A 24,078-nucleotide genomic window follows, 5' to 3' on the forward strand; every position below is an offset into this window, starting at 1 on the left:
ATCAAATAAATATCCAAACGACACGTGACGCCAACGTAGTGCATCCAGTGAACTAAACATGGACAACTACCCACAAAACCAACATGGAAAATGGCAACCTAAATAAGCTCCCCAATCAGAGACAATGATAAACAGCTGTCTCTGATTGGGAACCCATTCAGGCCACCATAAACCTACATACCCCTAGACAATACAAAAACCCCATAGATAATACAAAAACTAAACAAACCACCCTTGTCACACCCTGACCTAACCAAATAATAAAGAAAACAAATATAACTAAAGTCAGGGAGTGACAACCGGTGACGACGACCGCCGAGCGCCGCCCGAACAGGAAGAGGAGCCACCTTCGTTGGAAGTCGTGACATAAACGGAACAAAACGGGGATAAACATACCTGAATTTGTCCAATAGAAACTCTCGTTTGCAACTGTTGGACTAATGATTGCACCCTATATCAGCTAGATGCAGGCAAGACTGTGCAAGGGGTTATTACACCTCAAATTTGTCTCTCGACCTGTGTGCACCTATGTTGTAAACTTTCATCATAGGCTAGGCTGTAGAAACCTCATGATGGGTACAGGAAAGATGTGAGTATCATGTAGTAGCCTAAATCTATCAATGTTACATTGAACTGGGTGAATAGAATATGAATGAGAGTCATCCAATATGCTGTAAAGAAATAAGGCCATGGTCATGAAAAAAAAAATTGGCACTGACCGCCACTGGTACACACTCATGCAACTTGTTGCACGTAGAGTATGTGCGTGCATGCATGTCCACACAGGGCTCACACATTCTCACACTGCTAAAGCCACATACCCATTCATGCACACAAATGCATGGCAGGCACTTGTCTTACTGATGGGTAATCAGCGTAATGCATATCAACTTGTGAACATGTGTGTCCATTTCCGAAATTTCTTTGAACCCCTCCCCCACTTTTCTGGGAAAGTCCTTAGAGTAAGGGGTGGCTTATAAGGGGACAGACTGGAGTGATGGAGCGTTTGAGTGTGTGGGTGAGACTGTGAGTAAGTGAGAGAGGAGGAGAGAGAGGAGGAGAGAGATGAGAAGCGTTTGGAGCAGCAGTCTGTGCGGAGGAATTCCAGCCACCCCTCCTTGTAGAAGAGACGATGGAGTGTATGTGAGAGTAGGTGTGTGTGACTGATTCCCCCTGCAAGGGGAGAGTCTTTCTAGCCAGGCTGCAGTACCCCAGGTCTCACTCTCCCCTCCTGAAGTGGACTTCTAAAACACCCCTGCCTTCTCCCCAACTTCAGAGGAGAAGGTGCGACTGGGACTGTGAAGCCAGACGTCGTGTGTGTCTGTGTGAGTGAGACTTTGTGTGAGAGTGAAAGACACAACGCTCCACAGTCACCATGTCTGTTCTCATAGCCACTGGCCAGCTGAAGATAGACACCACTAGCTCCTCCAGAAAGGTAAGTATGGCCTTGTTAGTATGCATGCTGTGGTGCTGTCTGGGACATGTCTGTCTGTCTTATCAGGGACTGAAATGACTGACTGCCACATTTCTATAAGAGCAACAGGACAGCAAGGGACAGAGGGTATTTACGACTCTCTTTCTGGTGCTCTTGGTGGACATGTACTGCTGTTTCATTTCATGTATAATTTCTGTTTGCCTTTATAAGAGCAAGTACAATCTCAGTGATGTTTTGGTTTCACATTATAAAAAGTTGCGTGGACTGAGCTAAGCATTGGTATGTGAATCATGCACTAAGGAAAGGAACAAAAGAGCAACATCTTGACTCATACGTGAATAGAATAGATACAGTATTTTTGAAAATGTGAGGGCTCTTGGATTTTTTACTAGATAGCTACAGTAGAGTTACAGTAGAGCATGTGTCAAATCTATCTTGGTGTATACAGTTAAACATTAGTTGTGGGATAACTCTCTGGATGAATTGATTGAATTCTGCACTATGATTAGACACACAGATTTCAGAAATCTATAGTGCCTTCAGAAAGTATTCACACCCCTTGACTTTTTCCACATTTTGTTGTGTTACAGTCTGAATTTAAAGTGGATTAAATTGAGATTTTTTGTTACTGAATGATTTTTTTATTATACCTTTACTTAACTGGGCAAGTCAGTTAAGAACACATTTTTATTTACAATGACAGCCTACCCCGGCCAAACCCGGACGACATTGGGCCAATTGTGCGCCGCCGATGCGATTCCCAATCACGGCCGGATGTGATTCAGGGACTGTAGTGACACCTCTTGCGCTAAGATGCAGTGCCTTAGACCGCTGCGCCACTCGGGAGCCCATCAACACATGCCATAATGCCATAATGTCAAAGTGGAATTATGTTTTTAGAAATGTTTACAAATTAATTAAAAATGAATAGCTGAAATGTCTTGAGTCAATAAGTATTCAACCCTTGTATTATAGCAAGCCTAAATATGTTCAGGAGTAAAAATGTGCTTAACAAGTCACATAATGTAAGTTGCATGGACTAAATGACTACCCCATCTCTGTACTCCACACATACAATTATATCTAAGGTCCCTCAGTCGAGCAATAAATATTCCAAGACAAGCTTTGCAATAAGGCACTAAAGTACTGCAACTGTTGCAAAGAAATTAACTTTTTGTCCTGAATACAAAGTGTTATGTTTGGGGCAAATGTTATGCGCATCCTTGTCATCGGCAATGACTAGGGGGTTTTTGAGGATAAAAATAAACATAATAGAGAGAAGCACAGGCCAAATCCTAGAGGAAAACATGGTTCAGTCTGCTTTCCAGCAGACACTGGGAGACAAAATTCACCTTTCAGCAATAACCTAAAACGCAAGGCCAAATATACACTAGAGTTGCTTACCAAGACAACATTGAATGTTACTGAGTGGCCTAGTTACAGTTTTTACTTAAATCGGATTGAAAATCTATGGCAAGACTTGAAAATGGCTGTCTAGTAATGATCAACAACCAACTTGACAGAGCTTGAATACTTATGCAAATATTGTACAATCCAGGTGTGCAAAACTCTTAGAGACCGACTCAGAATGACTCACATCTGTAATCACTGCCAAATGCGATTCTAACATGTATTGACTGAGGGGGTTGAATACTTATCTAATCAAGATATATTAGTGTTTTTTTCCCATTATTTCTTCTACTTTGACATTACAGTTTATTTTTTGTACATCGTTGACAACAAATGACAATTAAATGAATTTTAATCCAACTTTGTAACACGACAAAATGTGGAAAAAGTCAAAGTGTGTGAATACTTTCTGAAGACACTGTATGTATTCAACAGAGGATAAGGTTGAACATCACCAACATATCCTATTTGACATGGTGAAACATGACGATGTGCCCTTGAGCAAGGCACTTAACCCCAATTTGGTCCAGGGGAACTGTACTACTATGGCTGACCCTGTAAAACAACACATTTCAGTACACCTAAACAGTGTATGTGTATTTTTTTATTTTTTATTTTCTTTTTTTGTGTCTTAGACCAATAACACCTGATCTGACTTTTCCCCCATGTTGCAGAATCATTTATAGTACTGTAACTAAATGTTATAGGCATTTCCATAGGAATATAATCTAGGATGTTCTTCCATGGATTATATATAGGTTGTATCTTTTGGGTTGCACCAGGGGTCTTCAAACTTTTTGACCCCCTCCCAGGCAAACCGGCAACCCAGGGACCCACATCATACGTTAGGAAAAACTTTTTTCTCCACACGTGTTGTCTTATCAGGTGAATGATAATGGCAAGGAGAAATAATCAACATTTTTAGTTGAATAGATTTGGTTGATAGTTTTTCATTATTTTGACCTTCCTACGTTATAATTGGAAGAGGAAGTGTAAACTCTAACATAGCCTATTAGCTACAAAGGTAATTCCAAACACATGTTTGCTAAGAGCAGCTGTTTAGCTGGTTAAAGGTTAGCCATGTGTTGACAGAAATGAATGTCCAAGTCAAGAAAACTTACCAGCAGCCAGTGGCACTTGCCGCACTGGCAACCTATTCGCGGGTGCTTTTTAAAAGCCTAATTCAGATACTCCAGTGAGTGTCATTGGCTCCAATGAGTGTTATTGGCTCAATATTAGGAGTTGAGAAATGAGATTGACATCCTCTAGCGGGCTGCAGACCCTTGGTTGAATACCCCTGGGTTACAGCATTAAATACATTACATGGCGAGAAGCATCCAATCTATCCCTATTTCATTTCCCCATAAACTAATTTCTATTACACAATGACATGCATGACTCCTTAACCAACACCAGTTCATAACCACCACACTCCATGGCAAAGTTAACACCAGAGAGTCTGACAAATTTGTGTATGTGACGTTGAGCTGATCCATGCTGCTTCCCAGCCTCTCAGGCTTTGTCAGAACATACAGAGACATATGGAGGTGTAAATTATACAGGGGGTTTGTGTGGCTGACTGTACCGCAAGCAGATACACGCTACCAAAACCAAGCAGTAAACAAATGCACAACCACAGCTGAAGTGTGAGGTGCAGAACGGGATGTGCTGTGCTGACTGTCACTCACAGGAGAGAAGCTCGGCATATGACATGGGTGCGCTTGTATTCTCTGTTACAAGAGTACACTTCAATTTGTTCCTCAATTCTCAGAGTACCTTTGCTATTTTCTATCATGTGGTAGGACTTCTTGGAGTTAGGGTGTGACCATTGTGTACTTATTCTCGTTTGGTAGCAGCAAACTGTCTAACAAGTTTACATGTGGTCTTTTATCATCTTCCTCATCATCATCATCTGGTGCAGTCAAACCTAGTAGCTGCAGGCATTTCAGTGTGTGTGGTACGCTCCACATCATCCTGCATTAAAACTCTATTTCCTCAGCCATTTCAATTTCGACTGCGAGTCAGTGTGGCTTCCCTTCTCCTGGAATGTACTGGATATTAACAGTTATTTGGCATGCAAAAGTAAAGTTTATATGGCAGATATTTCAGGACTGGTGTCAAACCTTTCAGAGAGCAATAGCCTATGCATTTCTGCATGAATATTGATTTGCACATCCTGTATGAACTTAAAACAGGTTAATGTTTACTGACAAGCTAGCATGGACATGAACTGTAGAAACATCCACAGGTGTGGACAGTCTCACTTGCAATATACTACATGGATTAGTCTCACTTGAAAAGTACTGCATGTATTAGTCTCACTTGAAATGTACTGCATGTATTAGTCTCACTTGAAATGTACTGCATGTATTAGTCTCACTTGAAATGTACTGCATGTATTAGTCTCACTTGAAATGTACTGCATGTATTAGTCTCACTTGAAATGTACTGCATGTATTAGTCTCACTTGAAATGTACTGCATGTATTAGGTTTCAGTTGGTTTTAAATACATGAATAAGAATGGAATTAGCATTGCAAGTTCAACTAACTGAACCAGCATCTGTGATCTGTGGGGCAGTTTGCCTTGATACAACATGCCACAGCAATTATAAAGTGCTTTAACTTGCAACACATTGTCATTGCATTCACCAACGTTACATCAGGCTGAAATGAGCCAAGTGTTGTAATGGGGAGTTGAAGTATAATTGAATGATAAGGAACGGATTCCACTTCCAGAATCCTATTAAGTTTAGCTTCAGTGAGGTATAATTGTATTTTGATACACAGTGAGGAAGACATAATTATGTTGCCAACCTTCAAACAAGTGACAGTTCTGGTCTCTAATCGACTAAATCATCTTTATAGCTGTAATGTTGATGGAAAAGAGGAAATGCATTACAAACCTGTTGCAACTTGCAAGTCTTTGCTGTTCTAAGATGTTGTAGTTTCTTTTTGTCTGTAGTAAAAATCAAGTGGAATGTATATTTTCGTGAAAGAAAAAAAACATTTTGAAATGAAAGTAAGACTGTGTTGTGTGGCATTGTTACAATCCAATAGCATTACCTATGGTCATTTAGGATATGGCTTTATAGAGATTTGAATGAATCAAACAGTAATAGCTGCTAGGCTAGGAGAAGTCTTGGGGGAAGGTATTGTTTCATGAAGTCACGCCTCACCCTATCTGAGATAGTGTAGTCCCATCACGACCCCGGGTGTGTGATAAGTAAACTCATTGACTTCCTCAGCATCAGGGGAAATTATTAGTGCCCTTGCCAATGCCAGGGCAAATGGCCCCACATTTTGATTAGCATGACATTAACTAAAGCCATCTTATTACATGCGTGTAGAAGAGTAAAGGCTTTCAACATCCTCCACCGGAGGGAAGAAATTAGATATTACTATCGACTCAGCATTGATTGATCCGTTTACTCTGCCTGCCAATTAATGTGTATGTCATTTTTTACTGCAGCCCGTAAGGCTGTAAACTGAAGAATGGGTAATGGGCTATGGAAGGAACAAGCTGCAGAGGTTGTAAACTGAAGAATGTCTATTACTAACACAAGATAATCTTGTAAAATGAGGAGCACCCTACAGTAACTAATGTAGTTGTAAGGGAAAATATGTTTCCTGACATCCTGTCCATTTCATTTGACTCGTTTTCTTTCCCCCTGACCTGACACCCATCCATCGATGTTTATCAGAGAGGAAGATGGTAAACCCTCAGTCAATTCAGGTATGTGTGTCAAATGATCTAGGGACTGAGCCCCCCAAGCTCCAGTAACAGAGTTCCTCCTGGGGCCCTGATGGTAAAACTCTACATTCAGTCAGTATGGCTATATGTGAACAGATGACAATGGGGCCCCAGAGCTGAGTAAGGTAGAAGCTGAGGTAGGAGCTGAGCCCTCTGGCAATGAGTCCTCTGGGAAGCCCGAAGCAGCCAGGCAGGCAGTTCAGAACAAGGCCTGACACAAGGTGAGGGAGATTACAGAACATCCATCAGAAAGGTTGGAAAACAGGTTCTGCTCACTTGACATATCGCCCCGGGGTATACATGACCAGGCCTAGTAAAAGCATTATGAACAAGAGAGTAACAAATGAAGACAGGCAGGCAAAACAAGACCTGGAAAAGGAGATGTGTGTTTCAAGAGCTAAATTCCAAGTACCAGTATGTTCAATCTGTCACTGTGAAAACAACTGAAAGTAAGGTCCATCTCAATTCAACCCATTGTTAGTGTGTGAGTTTTAGAGAGTAGAAACCTTGACTATCAAAATGTAAGTAATATTGTAGCCACATTTTGATTTTTTACCAAGCAAAGTATTTTTATTTTATTTTTATCTATGACATTTATAAACATTTATGGTTGAAAATGACCCTTGCCATCCAATTACCTTTATGTTCTAGGCCCTTGATTTTGAAATGGAAACTCTTTGAAGCATTGAAATCAATTTAATATAGATACATTTGTAGTAAAGGGGGAGGGATGCATTTTTATGAAATCCATGAATCACTGATCCTACAGCAGCTCTGTGGGGAATGATATGAAAATGACTCAATGAAAAAGGAACATTTATTGTAACCCCCTCATTGTTCAGTTGGAATCTACAATATTTTTAAACTACAATTTGTAATAAGGATGGAGCATGTGATTACTCGTCTCTCTGCGCAAACAAGATGCAAAAATAATCAGTAGGATAGTTTTTAATCCACTGCAATTGATTTCTGTTGTAGCCTATTGTCAAAGGACAGTAACTCTTGATGGCGTCGGCGGCATGGTCTATTTAGCATCATAGTGGTGCTGCTTTGAAGTTTTGAAGTTACTTGTGTGTTCAGCAGATGACCCATTTCTCAGAAATCCACCATAACATCAGTTTGGAGGTCTGAGCTGTCACAGCCAGGGTACTCTCATTTGGGAATTGAATCTGTGACACTCAGACAGTGACTGTGGAGGCTCTCAACTTTCCACAAGTGCCTGTCCCAACTGACCACTGTCACATACATGCAAATACTTCACACATTTAACAGCACAGACATGCCTGAGTATTATTTCAATCTCCATCTTCTCAGGTTACACTGCTGACTACTAAAAGGCCATTGGGGCAGGTGAGGAAAGGTATATGATGGTGAAGATTATCTGGTCTAGCTGTGCTTTTGAGTCACAATAATTACTCAAAGCCATTGATGCAATGTAAGCTCACAGAACACTTTCGCAGTTGGTGTCTATAGCTAGGTTTCCATCCAATTGGCACAGATTTAAGTAAATATTCTAAAATCTGCAGAAAAACAATATGTGCATTTTCCCACCAGATCCATCAAATTGACTTTTTGAGATAAAATGCTGTGCATGATGACGTAGTGCACATAAAAATCACTTTTGTGGTTAAATTTCCATATACAGAATAAAAAATACAATTTAAATAGGTTTCCATTGCATTTTCAATTCTTCTGATGGTTTTGTCACAAAAGATTTTTGCGTTATATAGAGATTGTGCCCACTCTGGTCTAGGCATATGCGCTCTAGCCAACAGCTCCTGATACAGTGCAGATATAGCCTACTACATGATGAGATTATTATGGACAAAAGAGCAAGATTATTTTTCTGTGTCAAATGGCAGTGAAGCATCGATCATAAGACCTTAGATATTTACATCAAGCTCATCACCTTGCACTTTCACCATCCTGTGAAGTTCATCATAATTTATTTAATCTGTAGCCTAATAAACTGCATGCTTTCTTGAGTCATAGTGCGAGGACCAGCCAACAGATCATCCTGTGACTCCAAGTGTACTTCCATATTATGGTTATTACATTGCCTTGGGAAAGTATTCAGACTTTTTCCAGATTTTTTTACGTTACAGCCTTATTCTAAAATTTGATACAATTTTGAAAATTCACAGCAATCTACACACAATACCCCATAAGGACAAAATGAAAACTGTTTTTTTGAAATTTTTGCAAATGTATTAAAAATTCCAAACAGAAATACCTTATTTACATAAGTATTCAGAACCTTTGCTATGAGACTCGAAATTGGAGTTTGCCAAACGGCACCTAAAGACTCTCAGACCATGAGAAACAAGATTCTCTGGTCTGATGAAACCAAGATTTAACTCTTTGGCCTAAATGATAAGCGTCAAGTCTGGAAGAAACCTGGCACCATCCCTACGGTGAAGCATGGTGGCGGTGGCAACGTGCTGTGGTGATGTTTTTCAGCGGCAGGGACTGGGAGACTATTCAGGATCGAGGCAAAAATGAATGGAGCAAAGTACAGAGAGATCCTTGATGAAAACCTGCTCCAGAGTGCTCAGGACCTCAGACTGGGGAGAAGGTTCACCTTCCAACAGGACAACGACCCTAAGCACATAGCCAAGACAACGCAGGAGTGGCTTCGGGACAAGTCTCTGAATGTCGGGCCTCCCGAGTGGCGCAGCGGTCTAAGGCACTGATCAGTGTTAGAGGCGTCACTATAGATCCGGGTTCGCTCCCAGGCCGTGACTGGGAGACCCGTGAGAAGGCACACAATTGGCCCAGCATTGTCCGGGTTAGGGGAGGCTTTGGCCGGCTGGGATGTCCTTGTCCCATCGTGTTCTAGTGACTCCTTGTGGTGGCCGGGCACATGCACGCTGGCTTCGGTCGTCAGCTGTACGGTGTTTCCTGTGGCTGGCTTTATGGTTAAGCGAGCAATGTGTCAAAAAGGAGTGCGGCTTGGCGTGTTTCGGGGGACACATGGCTCTCGACCTTTGCCTCTCCCGAGTACACACGGGTGTTGCAGCGATGGGACAAGACTGTAACTACCAATTGGATATCACGAAAAGGGGTAAAAAATATATATATGTAGTTTTTAAGTATCTGAATGTCCTTGAGTAGCCCAGTCAGAGCCCGAATTTGAACCCGATCGAACATCTCTGGAGAGACCTGAAAATAGCTGTGCAGCAACGCTCCTCATCCAACCTGATAGAGCTTGAGAGGATCTGCAGAGAAGAATGGGAGAAACTCCCCAGATACAGGTGTGTCAAGCTTGTAGCGTCATACCCAATAAGACTCAATGCTGTAATTGCTGCCAAAGGTGCTTCAACAAAGTACTGAGGAAAGGGTCTGAATACTTATGTAAATGTGATAGTTCCGTTTTTTATTCGTAAGAAATTTGCAAACCTTTCTAAAAACCTATTTTTGCTTTGTTATTATGGGGTATTGTGTGTAGATTGATGAGGGGGAAAATCAATTTAATCCATTTTAGAATAAGGCTGTAAATTAACAAAATTAATTAAAAGTCAAGGGTTCTGAATACTTTCCGAAGGCACTGTATATCAATATTTGCTCATAAAGGTGTTTCCACCGTCATTTCGCACATAATTAATTTGACAAAAACACAAAAAGACCCCACCCTGTCTAGCATATTTTGTTTTGTCTACATTTGGAAAGTTTACTAACAAATATGCAGTTTCCATCAGGCATGTTGTGACATTTTTATCCAACATGTACTTTATTAACATAAAAAGGTTGGATGGAAATCTGGTTTATGGCACTGTCGGTAGTTAGGTTTCAATCTAATTGGCGACAGATTTTCATGCGAATATTCTAAAATCTGAAGAAAAAAAACAATATGCACATTTTCCCACCAGGATGTGTTTCCATCCAATTGACTTGTTGTGGATAAAAGGCTGTCCATGATGACATACTGCACATAAAAATACCTTTTGTGGTTAAATTCCCATGTACCAAATAAAAAATACAAGTCATTTTCAACTCAACTAATTATTGTTTTCTCACAAAAATGTTGCGTTATATAGCAAGTGTGCCTGCCCACTCTAGTATTGGCACGTGCGCTCTAGCCAACAGCGCTATCTGCATACATGAGATTATTATGGACATACTATTATTTTAAAATGTCAAATGGCAGCCTAGAATCGATTATCATGTCACCAGATTAAGACCCTCGATATTTATTTGAAAGCATCATCAAAATCAAATGAAATCAAATTATATTGGTCACATACAGTACACATATTTAGCAGATGTTATTGCGGGTGTAGCGAAATGCTTGTGTTCCTAGCTCCAACAGTACAGTAGTATCTAACAGTGTAGTAGTATTTAAAAACATTTCACAACAATAAACATAAATATAAAAGTAAAAGAATGGAATTTAGAAATATATAAAAATTAGATTGAGCAATGTTGGAGTGGCATTGACTAAAATACAGTAGAATAGAATACAGCATATACATATGAGATGAGAAAAGCAGTATGTAAACATTATTTAAATATTATTAAAGAGACTAGTGTTCTATTATTAAAGTGGCCAGTGATTCAAAGTCTATATATATCGTGCAGCAGCCTCTAAGGGCAGGGTAGCGTAACCCGGTGGAGGCCCGGCTAGTGGTGGCTATTTAACAGTCTGATGGCCTTGAGATGGAAGCTATTTTTCAGTCTCTCTGTCACAGCTTTGATGCAGCTGTACTGACCTCGCCTTCTGGATGATAGTGGGGTGAACAGGCCGTGGCTCGGGTGGTTGATGTCCTTAATGATCTTGTAGTCCTTCCTGTGATATCGGGTGCTACAGGTGTCCTGGAGGGCAGGTAGTTTGCCCCCGGTGATGCATTGGGCCGTACCAGGCAGTGATACTGCTCGACAGGATGCTCTCAATTGTGCATCTGTAAAAGTTTGTGAGGGCTTTAGGGGCCAAGCCAAATTTCTTAAGCCTCCTGAGGTTGAAGAGGCACTGTTGCGTCTTCTTCACCACACTGTCTGTGTGGGTGGACCATTTCAGATCGTCAGTGATGTGTAAACCGAGGAACTTTCCACCTGAGAAGCTTTTCACCTTCTCCATTGCGGTCCTGTCGATGTGGATAGGGCCGTGCTTCCTCTGCTGTTTCTTGAAGTCCACGATCAGCTCCTTTGTTTTGCTGACGTCGAGTGAGAGGTTATTTTCCTGGCACTACTCTCCCAGGGCCCTCACCTCCTCCCTGTAGGCTGTCTCATCATTGTTGGTAATCAGGCCGTAAACACTCCAGCCAGCTAGTCTGTGCATGCTCTCAGGATGCGGCTAGGGATGCCGTCTGGGCAGGCAGTCTTGCGAGGGTTAACATGCTTAAACGTCTTACTCATGTTGGCCACAGAGGAGGAGAGCCCACAGTCCTTGGTAGCGGGCCGTGATGGTGGCACTGTGTTATCCTTAAAGCGGGTGAAGAAGGCGTTTAGCTTGTCCGGAACTAAGATGTTGGTGTCTGCGATGTGGCTGGTTTTCCCTTTGTAAACCGTGATTGTCTGTAGACACTGCCACATACGTCTTGGGTCTGAGCCGCTGAATTGAGACTCCACTTTGTTTCTGCACTGCCGTTTTGGACGTTTTATTGCCTTACGGAGGGAATAACTACACTGTTTGTTACAGAAACATATCCCAGTCTGCGTGATCAAAACAATATTGAAGCATGGATTCCAATTGGTCAGACCAGCGTTGAATTGACCTTAGCACGGGTACTTCCTGTTTGAGTTTCTGCCTAAAGGAAGGGAGGAGCAAAATGGAGTCATTATCAGATTTGCCGAAGGGAGGGCGGAGGGCCTTTTGACATTTCGAAAGTTGAGGAGCAGTGGTCCCATGTTTAATCAGCGTGAGTACTACAGTCAATGTGTTGGTAGAACTTCGGTAGCCTTTTCATCAAATTTGCTTTGTTCAAATCCCCAGCTGCAATAAATGCGACGTCAGGATATGTGGTTTCCAGTTTGCATAAAGTCCAGTGTAGTTCATTGTGGGCCGTCGTGGTATTGGCTTGTGGGGAATATACACGGCTGTGATTATAACCGAAGAGAATTCTCTTGGTCGGCATTTGATTGTGAGGTATTCAAGGTTAGGTGAACAAAAGGACTTAAGTTTCTGTATGTTATCACACTCACACGATGAGTAGTTAATCATGAAACATATACCCCCGCCTTTCTTATTCCCGAAGAGTTCTTTATTCCTGTCTGCGCAATGTACTGAGAACCAGATGGCTGTCTGGATGGGAACAGTGTATCCCAAGAGAGACATTTTCCCGTGAAACAGAGTATGTTACAATCCCTTCGGTCTCTCTGAAAGGAGATCCTCACCCTAAGCTCATCTACTTTATTATCCAGAGACTGAACATTGGCAAGTAATATACTCGGAAGCGGTGGATGGTGTGCGCGCCTCCTAGAAGTCCACTCCGAATACCTCTTCTCCGCCGGGGGGGGGGGGGGGAATACAAACAAAGTAAAATCAAATAAAATTTATTCATATAGCCCTTCTTACATCAGCTGATGTATCAAAGTGCTGTACAGAAACCCAGCCTAAAACCCCAAACAGCAAGCAATGCAGGTGGAGAAGCATGGTGGCCAGGAAAAACCCTCAGGTCCCCCGAGAGAGAGAAAGAAAGAAAGAGAGAATTAGAGAGAGCATACTTCAATTCACACAGGACACCGGATAAGACAGGAGAAATACTCCAGATATAACAGACTGACCCTAGCCCCCCGACACATAAACTACTGCAGCATAAATACTGGAGGCTGAGACAGGAGGGGTCAGGAGACACTGTGGCCCCATCCGATGATACCCCCGGGCAGGGCCAAACAGGCAGGATATAGCACTACCCACTTTGCCAAAGCACAGCCCTCACACCACTAGAGGGATATCTTCAACCACCAACTTACCATTTTGAGACAAGGCCGAGTATAGCCCACAAAGATCTCCGCCACGGCACAACCCAAGGGGGGGGCTCCAACCCAGACAGGAAGACCACGTCAGTGACTCAACCCACTCAAGTGACGCACCCCTCCTAGGGACGTCATGGAAGAGCACCAGTAAGCCAGTGACTCAGCCCCTGTAATAGGGTTAGAGGCAGAGAATTCCAGTGGAGAGAGGAGAACCGGCCAGGCAGAGACAGCAAGGGCGGTTCGTTGCTCCAGTGCCTTTCCGTTCACCTTCACACTCCTGGGCCAGATTACACTCAATCATAGGACCTACTGAAGAGATGAGTCTTCAATAAAGACTTAAATGTTGAAAGTCGTATTCCTGGTCATAATGCTGGTGAGTAACCACTGCTCTGATATCCAAAAGTTATTTCCGGCTGTATGTAAAAACACCCCCAAAAATTCTGGGATAATAATGTAAGAAATAACACAAAAAAAAACAAAATACTACAAAGTTGCTCAGGAGCTAGAAGCAGAGTTGCCATGACTCCAAGTTTACTTTGATATGATGGTTATTAGGTGATACCAATATTTGTTTCCACCACCATTTATCGCATAATTAATGTTACCAACACAGAAAGATCCCACCATGTCAAACAAACAAATGATCTGCTGGCATTTATAAAATTGTACTGAAACATCCTGTTTCCTTCACAGCTGTCATGGTTTTATGTATATATCAGTGGCTGGTGGGAGGAGCTATAGGAGGATGTCTCATTGTAATGGCTGGAATGGAATAGAACACATCAAACATATGGAAACCACATGTTTGGCTCCATTCCACTTAAGCGATTACAATGGGCCCGTACCCCTTTAGCTCCTCCCACCAGCCTTCTCTGATATGTACACTACATGACCAAAAGTATGTGGACACCTGCTCGTCGAACATCTCATTCCAAAATCATTGGTATTAATATGGAGTTGGTCCCCCCCTTTGCTGCTATAACAGCCTCTCCAACTCTTCTGGGAAGACTTTCCACTAGATGTTAGAACGTTGCTGCAGGGACTTCCTTCCATTCAGACACAAGAGCATTTGTGAGGTCGGACACTGATATTGGCGATTAGGCCTGGCTCGCAGTCGGCGTTCCAATTCATCCCAAAGGTGTTCGCTAGGTTCCTGTGCTGAGGTTGCTTCCAGAGGCAGTTTGGAACTCGGTAGTGAGTGTTGAAACCGAGGACAGATGATTTTATACACCTGTCAGCAAAGGGTGTGGCTGGAATAGCCAAATCCACTAATTTGAAGGGGTGTCCACATACTTTTGTATATATAGTGTCTATATACAATATATATCTATCCTACTGTACGGCTTTACTCGCAGAAATACTGTCGATGGAAACGTGGTTTATGGTGCTGTCCATGCATGGAGCTGAAATCCCGCAAATTGCTTTTTGTATCTCGATTCAAGAGGAATGTGTTGAATTTGTGTTAGAGGTTGGCTGCCAAGGTCTTCTAGATACAGATATGGAAAAGAAGCTCAGACGACTTGAAGAAAAGACTGAATGTAGTAAGGGGTGTCGGTAAACTATAACTGTCATAAAAAAAAGTCGTCATCATTCTTCTGAATGCAAGTGTCTTTTCTCGTTGAGCCGCAGAGAGGCACTCGAACTCCGTCCTGGACTAACAGGGTCTGGAACGACCAGAATAACGACCAGAATAATTACATTACTGCTTGTTTTTTGCACTTTTTTGAGACCGGACAATTTAAAAAAAACTTTAATGCAATATTGGATTAAATTAAATCTGCTCTACCCCTCCATGAATGTGTATTATATGCAGTAGGCTATAGTCTGCAGTGTGTTCTTGAGATAGGTTGTGCACAGCCTTACCTCACTTCTCATGCAGAACGCGTCCACGGACGCGCCACGGGTTACGTCCTTCACACATAGGCTTCACACACTTCACACAAACACACCAGGTCTGTCTAACCACCAAAGAGCTGTTGAGGCTATCAGCCTATTTAGTTATTTTGATTGGGTACAATTTCTGAGTCTGTATTTAAAATCAGATAGGATACCCATAGGGACGGGCTGCTATGTCGCTGTGAGGACGCATCAACAAACCGAAGAGGGGAACCAACGTGCTCTGAATACAGACACCAACTATTGACACCTAATGTAGCCTTGCTCACCGCTCCTTTAGGACAAAGCCAACAGCTAATCGATCAGAGGACTCGCTGTTTAGCCTATAGGCCTATCTGTTTTCTAATTAAAACAGGAAAAGGTTTTCAGTTTTAACACGTTATTTTATCGGGATTATTCACCTGTTGTCTTTGAACAATCTCTGCTTTATTCCAGAGGGAGATATTGGCCACCCGCCATCGGCTCTCCGAAGCGCACAGAAAAGAAGCAGTAGCCTACACATACTAGCAAGTCCCCAAAGACGAGAGCTGTCTCTTGCTTTGACATGCTGTAGTGGTTTTGTTCTGGACTGGACTTATGGCTTCGCTGTATCAGAGATTCACCGGTAAGATTAATACGAATAACTCTTTCCCGCACCCACCTGAGGCCAGCCACCTACTCGGCGGACAGGTCGCGGATGAGGAGAACAACACAGGGAAGACCTATCAGCCCGTCGCCGACGGCAGAGCCCATGTTCCCTACCGAAAGAAAAATGCGAGCGAGGACGAGCATGTAAGACCTTGTTCTAAACCTCTACTTTAAACTATTGGTGTATTGATTTCATAATTGAAAGCACCACCTGATTAATTGTTGACAACTTCAACTGATTGCATAGCCCCTGTCTGCTTTATATTTTTCGCCCCATTATTTGAGTGTACACTATCATGCTGCTGCGATTATGTTCTTGGTCCACTCTTGCCTAAATGGTTTTGCAACTGAAACAGGGTGTGCTACCACCGTGATTTTCAGATCAGCAGGCTATGAATGCAGATTTCAGAGCGTCAGATGCTCCCTCAGTCGAGGCGTGGTTTCTTTTGAAGATACTTATTGTATCTGGATGGTTGGCCTTGTGTAGTGTCTGAATAGGCCGTCGCTCTCTGTGTTGTGATACTTGCCCACTGTAACTGGTTAAAGTTGTATGTGACGGCATTTGAATACACCTTCACAGCTCCCTGGTCTGTTGGTTGACAGCTTGAAATTAATTCAAATTCAACTTTTGATTTGTAGGTTAGATGCAAATTAAAACCCGGTGTAATAACGCCAGGGATTTGTCCCTCTTTTGCAATCTAATTATCTCATCGAAGTCGGCAAGCTTTCACGGGTTCTCGTTTTGCGAGGACTTTAATGTTTAAATGTGGAGGTCCAACAGATGAGTGTGTTCTGTAGCCCATGTTGAAGATAATTAGGCATAGGTATACGCCTGATGTAGTCTGGTTTTACATTTGAATCATAATTAGTCTTCAGTGGCATTTTTGCGGCGATGCTCACGCGGTTGTTACTTTCTATGGCCCTGTCCATGGTGCTGATATTGGACATGGAGGTATTCCCTGCTTTTGTTAAGGCATTAGTACACCTATGCTCATTTTTAAAAATGTTGTATTTAACTAGGCAAGTCAGTTGGGAACACATTCTTGTTTACAATGACGGACTACCGGGGAACAGCGGGTTAACTGCCTTGTTCAGGGGTAGAATGACAGATTTTTACCTTGTCAGCTCAGGGATTCGATCCAGCAACCTTTCGGTTATTGGCCAACGATCTAACCACTAGGCTACCTGTCGCCCCCTCATACGGTTTGTTTTAGTTTGTCCTTTTGAAACCAGTGTTGCTCGAATCCCTAAGCTCAAAATGTGTCGAGTTGTGGAATGACAGTGAACATTATACAACGGCATCGCCTCGTGGATATAACCACATCACAGCCATGATAAAAATGTCTTAACACATGGCCTCTCATGTATTATTGCTTAAGTAAAGTCTATATCTTAGGCAACACTGAGATACTCGCTGTTTATTATCTATGCATAGTCACTTTACCCCTACCAACATGTACAAATTACCTCGAATAACCTGTACCCCCGCACATTGACTCGGTACCGGTATCCCTTGTATATAGCCTGTTATTGTTATGTTATTGTGTTACTTTTTATTTTATTTTATTTTTACTTTCGTTTATTTAGTAAATATGTTCATAACTCTGTTTCTTGAACTGCATTGTTGGTAAGGGCTTGCAAGTAAGCATTTCACGGTAAGGTTGTATTCGGCGGATGTGACAAATAAAATTGTATTTGATAATGTGTTCAAAAACGACCGTGACGATGATTAACTAAATATTTGTATTGATAATAAACTGTTGTTGTCATTGGGCCAAAGCCTAAATTCCTTTCATAATACTGGCTAGAGCTTCACCGACTCTGCAGCAATTTAGCTGGAAGAGTCACTTTAGGCGGCCCGGGATCCCTTGAAGAACTGGCCTCCTATTATAAATACAAATATTTAGTTCTTCATCGTCACGGTCGTTTTTGAACACTTCATGTTCTGTATTGCTGTTTAAAAAACACTCGGCACAGACGCGTCTAGTTTTGATTGACATTTAGTTGAGTTGTCAACTAACATAAATGCAACGTGAAAACAACAAGAAATGTCACCATGTCATTGGATTTAGGTTTAAAAAAAAACGAAATTCCCTTACATTGATGACTTTTGAGTGTTAATCTCGCATATATTTTCTCTCGGTAGAGATAGCGACAGCAACAAGGCTATATAGAGCCTGTCAATGTGAGGATGTGATGACAATCAGGCGATAAAGGGAGGATCGACAGACACTTTCTCTGTCACTGATACTGTTCTGTCGCGCTCAACAAAGCACTACACCACACAGCACAACGACACTGTCATAGTGTGTCATGTTCCCCAATTTCCTACCACAATGGCCACATGTATTGTATATCTCATTACAATATTAGTATCTTTCAATTTCATGATTTAACACGGTGGTGTATATTCGTTTTTTATTCTCTAGGGTTATTTCCAATACTTTCAAAAACAGATGGCTATGTTTCCTGTATCACCTTCAGCACACCTTCAGTCCTGAAATCCCTCAAGCAGTAGTGGAGCATGAAATTACCATTTGCCTCATGAGTTGAGGAGTTTCACAGTTTCTGGGGTGACATTTTGTTTTCTTGAACTCAGTGGGAATTAATATGCATGTGTGTGTGTGTTGTGTGTGTGTGAGAGTGCAATTTTTTATTATTATTAATAAATAGTAAAGGGGTCAATGTAAATAGTCCGGGTGGCCATTTTATTAACTGTTCAGCAGTCTTATGACTTGGGGGTAGAAGCTGTTCAGAAGCCTTTTGGTCCCAGACTTGGCGCTCCAGTATCGCTTGCCGTGCGGAAGCAGAGAGAATAGTCTATGCATTGGGTGGTCTCTGACAATTTTTTGGCCTTCCTCTGATACAGCCTCTCAGGTCCTGGATGGCAGGTGAGTTCAGCCCCAGTGATATACTGGGCCGTACACACTACCCTCTGTAGCGCCTTGCGGTCGGAATCCAAGCAGTTGCCATAACAGGCGGTGAAGATGCTCTCAATGGTGCAGCTGTAGACCTTTTTGAGGATGTGAGGGCCCATGCCAAATATTTCCAGCCTCCTGGGGGAAGAGGCATTGTCGTGCCCTCTTCTCGACTATGTTGGTGTGTTTGGACCATGATAGGTCCTTAGTGATGTGGACACTGAGGAACTTGAAGCTCGACCTGCTCCACTACAGCCCTGTCGATGTTAATGGGGGCTTGTTCGGCACTCCGATTCCTGTAGTCCACAATAAGCCCCTTTGCCTTGCCCACATTGAGGGAGAGGTTGTTGTCCTGGCACCGCACTGCCAGGTCTCGGACCGCCTCCCAGTAGGCTGTCTCATCGTTGTCGGTGATCAGGCCTACCACTGTCGTATCGTTGACAAACTTAATGATGGTGTTGGAATCATGCACGTTGTTGCAGAGAGAGATGTTCAGTACCAGGGTCCTTAGCTTAGTGATGAGCTTGGAGGACAGTATGATGTTGAACGCTAAGCTGTAGTCAATGAACAGCATTCTAATGTAGGTGTTACTTTTGTCCAGGTGGGAAAGGGCACTGTGGAGTGTGATAGAGATTGCATCATCTGTGGATCTGTTGGGGTGGTTTGCGAACTGGAGTGAGTCTCGGGGGTCTGGGGTGCTGGAGTTGATGTGAGCCATGACTAGCCTTTTCAAAGGATTTCACGGCTACAGATGTGAGTGCTACAGGGTGGCAATTATTTAGACAGGTTACCTTGGCAATCTTGGGCACAGGGAATATGGTGGTTTGCTTGAAACATGTAGATATTACAGACTGGATCAGGGAGAGGTTAAAAATGTCAATGAAGACACTTGCCAGCTAGTTATCGCATGCTCACCATGTAGCCTATATATGTTAACAGGATTATGTGGCACAGTACTATGGTATTATAGAGTCACCTGAGGGGATATCAGCCAGACTTCTTTCTCTTTCTCATTACCCTCTACTGCTAATGGCAGTCGGGGCTGGAATACAATAAAATGACTGTCATTAATCATCGCATGGTTGCTGCAGCCTAAAATAGGGCGACATTTAAAGGATAGTGACCTGTGGAGCAGGCTCCCTTTGTGAGCAGTAGCCATATTGACTTTCCCGGGGTGCCCAGCCAGCCAACAGAGGAGAACTCAAGCACATCCTATTGTTAAGTCCCTCCATCCCCTGACAAAGAAAGGTGACACACGAGTGTACACTGTGCAGGAGAACTTGGTATCTAATGACTGAGTGGGAGATTGATTCATACATGTTTACTTACATTTGAGTTCCTTGTATTTTCATTGAATTTAATTACCTTTATAGGCTAGCTAGGACATCAGTAGCTTGGCTTTTCATTGCTGTGGGGCACTGGGGGGTGGTGTGCTATGTGAATTGCTGTGTGAATGTTTATACACTTTTTTTACTGACAATAAAGCTAACATTCAATGAGACACATTTCTGCCGCTTTTCTACAGAATTCATTAAAGCTCACAAATTACATGTGGCAATTAGGTCTGTAATTACTATTGTGTACTGAAACATTTACATCCCTGCTAAATTATAATGGGCAATTCATCACAATAGACTCAAGGAATAATTTCCTGAAAGTGTGACCTGATCCGCTTTGCTATTCAGCAACAGCCTTAGGAAGTTTATCACCTTGTACTCTTCAAATTTAAATTGAAAGCTGAACATAATGTTGAAATGTAAAACCGGGTTTTTATATAGCACAGCAGTTTTATTTTCAACCAATTATCAAAAGAGTTCGTCTCTCCCTTGGACGATGACGATAACCACTCAAGTGTGTCCTGAAACAGAGAAGAAAGACAGAAGTATCATACTCTCCCTCTGGGGAGCCTGCTGGGTAAGATTAGGTGTGAAACAGCATGGGTAGTTGGCTACAAAGATTGTCTCCAGGGACTAACATGTTAGGTTATTCTCCCTGACGATTCTCTCTCTCTCTCTCTCTCTCTCTCTCTCTCTCTCTCTCTCTCTCTCTCTCTCTCTCTCTCTCTCTCTCTCTCTCTCTCTCTCTCTCTCTCTCTCTCTCTCTCTCTCTCTCTCTCTCTCTCTCTCTCTCTCTCTCTCTCTCTCTCTCTCTCTCTCTCTCTCTCTCTCTCATATGAGTGTTGTTTTTTTGCTTATTTCTCAGTGCACAACATTTCAGATAAATATTGCAAGTTATTTATCCCAAAACAAAGCTCATCTCAACTCTGCTGTTTTTCCCAAAACATTACATAAGAATGACTCATAAAGATTCAATTTCAAACAATATCATACACATTATTTTATTTGATCAAAATAATAGCCAGTGAAATCTGATCAAACATGAAGCCCCTTTCCTAGTAGGTACATTATTCTGTTATCATGTACTCACTTTGTGTGGTACTGATTTGGCATGGGAGTTCAAAGGGCATGATTGAAGTGGGAGATGTTTCATTTAGATGGGTACTGTTACTCTGGTTGGTAGACACGGGCAGCCTCATCTAGCTCCATCTGTCTGTTAGTCCGAGAATAGAATAAACTCCTGTTAGTCTGTTCTGCTCTGGACCCACTCCTGCCTGTCCAGACAATTTTGGTCTGGATAGTAGCTACTATAAGCACACACTCTAGATTTGTGCAGTTAGCCCTGAGTAAAGCTTGGCCTAAATCCCAGGCATCACTCCAGTGTTGGGGGGGACAAAGTTTGGAAGAAAAAACAAATAGGAGTGAGATTCTCTTAAAAGGATGGCATTTGTCAAATAATGCTTTTCTCGGAGTGGCTTGTGTCTGGGTCAAGGAGAGCTGACACAGAGCTTACTAAGAGCAGTCAAATGGAGGAAAAAAGAACAGTGATAGCAAATATTCTCTTTCCTCCCATAGTCCATATTAATAGCCGTGGCAATGCAATTAACAATATCCTGCTATTATGCCCCGGGATATGGCTGCATCATTAGGCTTTCCACATGCTTTACTGCTGTTCGGGACGCTCTGCCACTTACATGTAGATGCTAGTCTGATAGCAGACAATGAGTCAGATAGTGGATGGTTTGTGTAGCCCAGAGCCATCTATACAGTATGTCTCTGGTATATCCATCCATCCAGGCCATGCCCATTCTCCCTGTTGTAAAGAACAGAGAGTGTACTTAGCAGCCTGCCACCCATAGAAATAGAATAACTAATTCTCTTTTATGCTAATATCATTTTATGTCTATGCGGCCACCGAGGCCATCTTCTCCTCACCACACCACAGCCTCCTCAGCTAGGACCTCCTGCTCTGTGTTGCCATGGTTTCAAAGATGAAGAGGGTGAGGCATAATCTCTCCTCACTCACTCTTGCTTCCAGGGTGCCATTCGATTGCCATCTGGAGATGACACAGCATACATATGATGCCCTTACCAACGACATGCCACTCGCGCCAACCATGGCGACTGACATGATGCACCTGCCTACAATGGCAGTTGGATTGCTTCTCCTAAACAAACAGGTTTAGATGAAAGCCCAAAACTGGGCCTATTATGTATTATCTGGAGGCAGCATGTGAATATGATCCTTTTCACCTCTCCTAAGTGCTCTGTCTGTTAATGTGGATGCCCTTTCTGTCACTGGCCCCCAGGGGCCTCTCAACAGGCCTTGCATCCCCTCTGCTCTGCCGTGCCGCCGCCCCTCCGAGGTCTGTCTGTCGCACCGTGCCATCTATCATCCCCCGCCACGCTGCCACGCCCCTCTACATACATGGCCCTACTGTAGCACAGTTGCGCTGCCTTATCCCAGATCTGTCTGTGCTGTCTTGCCAACACCTATGTCATTGTCCGAAATATGTTTCATTATCGGGACAAAGCTAGCGCTGCCTACCTCTCAGCTATCACATTTGGCTCCTTGAAAGTTGTGGGAACGTATGTTTTTGGTTTCACTTTGGTTATGGGAATGAAGCTATACGTTTCCTGACTGGTAAATCTGAACCTTTTTCAAACGTTCTAAGAATAGAAGTGAACATTTTGCCTGTTCTGGGAATGTTTCTTTTTTAGGTTGCGGGGAGAGAGAGAGGTTTTAAAATGTTTTACTCTGGTTCCTTGAAAGTTTTCCTGGGAGGTTTTATTAACGCTCTGAGAACAGAAATTCTAGGTAATTTTGAGTTTTTTTTCATAGCTTCATTAAAACTTTCACAATACGATTTTTAATAACACTGCTAGCTTATTTTGGGGTAACTTTTTTGAGCTCCAAGCACAGATAGGACATATGGACATTAATTTCGTTAGGCATTAATCATGTAAACACATTTATTTTTTATTGTGTCATGGCAGCAGTGAGATTTGAAGCTATGATCTTGTGTTTTCTATCCATGGAATTAATCCACTGCGGCACCAGGATGGAGGTAGAATACCATGTTTTGTTTTTTACGGATACAAAGCTGTTCATTTTAGTCTATTCAAACAGGCCCCATTTCAAATCAAACAAGCAGTCATTAAGATCAGGTCAGGCTGAATAATGCGAGAGTAGTAACAATCCTTCGTAGGAAGTGCCCAATTGTGGGAATTAATTCATGTATGTGGATAAAAATTAAATATTCATATATCGTACAACCGAGGCGACTGGATTAAAAATGCTTATGGCTGCTAACCTGGTTTTGTCTTGTACAGTTGAAGTCGGACGTTTACATACACTTAGGTTGGATTCATTAAAACTCGTTTTTCAACCACTCCACAAATATCTTGTTAACAAACTATAGTTTTGGCAAGTCGGTTAAGATATCTACTTTGTGCATGACACAAGTAATTTTTCCAACAATTGTTTACAGACAGATTATTTTACTTATAATTCACTGTATCAACATTCCAGTGGGTCAGAAGTTTACATACACTAAGTTGACTGTGCCTTTAAACAGCTTGGAAAATTCCAGAAAATGATGTCATGGCTTTAGAAGTTTCTGATAGGCTAATTGACATAATTTGAGTCAATTGGAGGTGTACCTGTGGATGTATTTCAAGGCCTACCTTCAAACTCAGAGCCTCTTTGCTTGACATCATGGGAAAATCAAAAGAAATCAGACAAGACATCAGAATAAAAATGGTAGACCTCCACAAGTCTGGTTCATCCT

The 24,078-nt window shown here is 42.3% G+C and overlaps 1 protein-coding gene across 1 annotated transcript in view; it reads left to right on the forward strand.

The window, feature by feature from the left end:
• The first annotated feature begins 1,375 nt into the window (after window positions 1-1,375).
• Window positions 1,376-24,078, forward strand: part of LOC120019823 (dipeptidyl aminopeptidase-like protein 6) — a 151,874-nt gene continuing 129,171 nt past the window's right edge. The window contains exon 1 of the mRNA XM_038963236.1: window positions 1,376-1,435. Within this exon, the coding sequence (XP_038819164.1) occupies window positions 1,376-1,435 (60 nt within the window). The remainder of the gene's footprint in view (window positions 1,436-24,078) is intronic.

This window comes from Salvelinus namaycush, chromosome 25 (assembly GCF_016432855.1).
Source record: "Salvelinus namaycush isolate Seneca chromosome 25, SaNama_1.0, whole genome shotgun sequence".
In the NCBI taxonomy this organism is placed as follows: domain Eukaryota; kingdom Metazoa; phylum Chordata; class Actinopteri; order Salmoniformes; family Salmonidae; genus Salvelinus; species Salvelinus namaycush.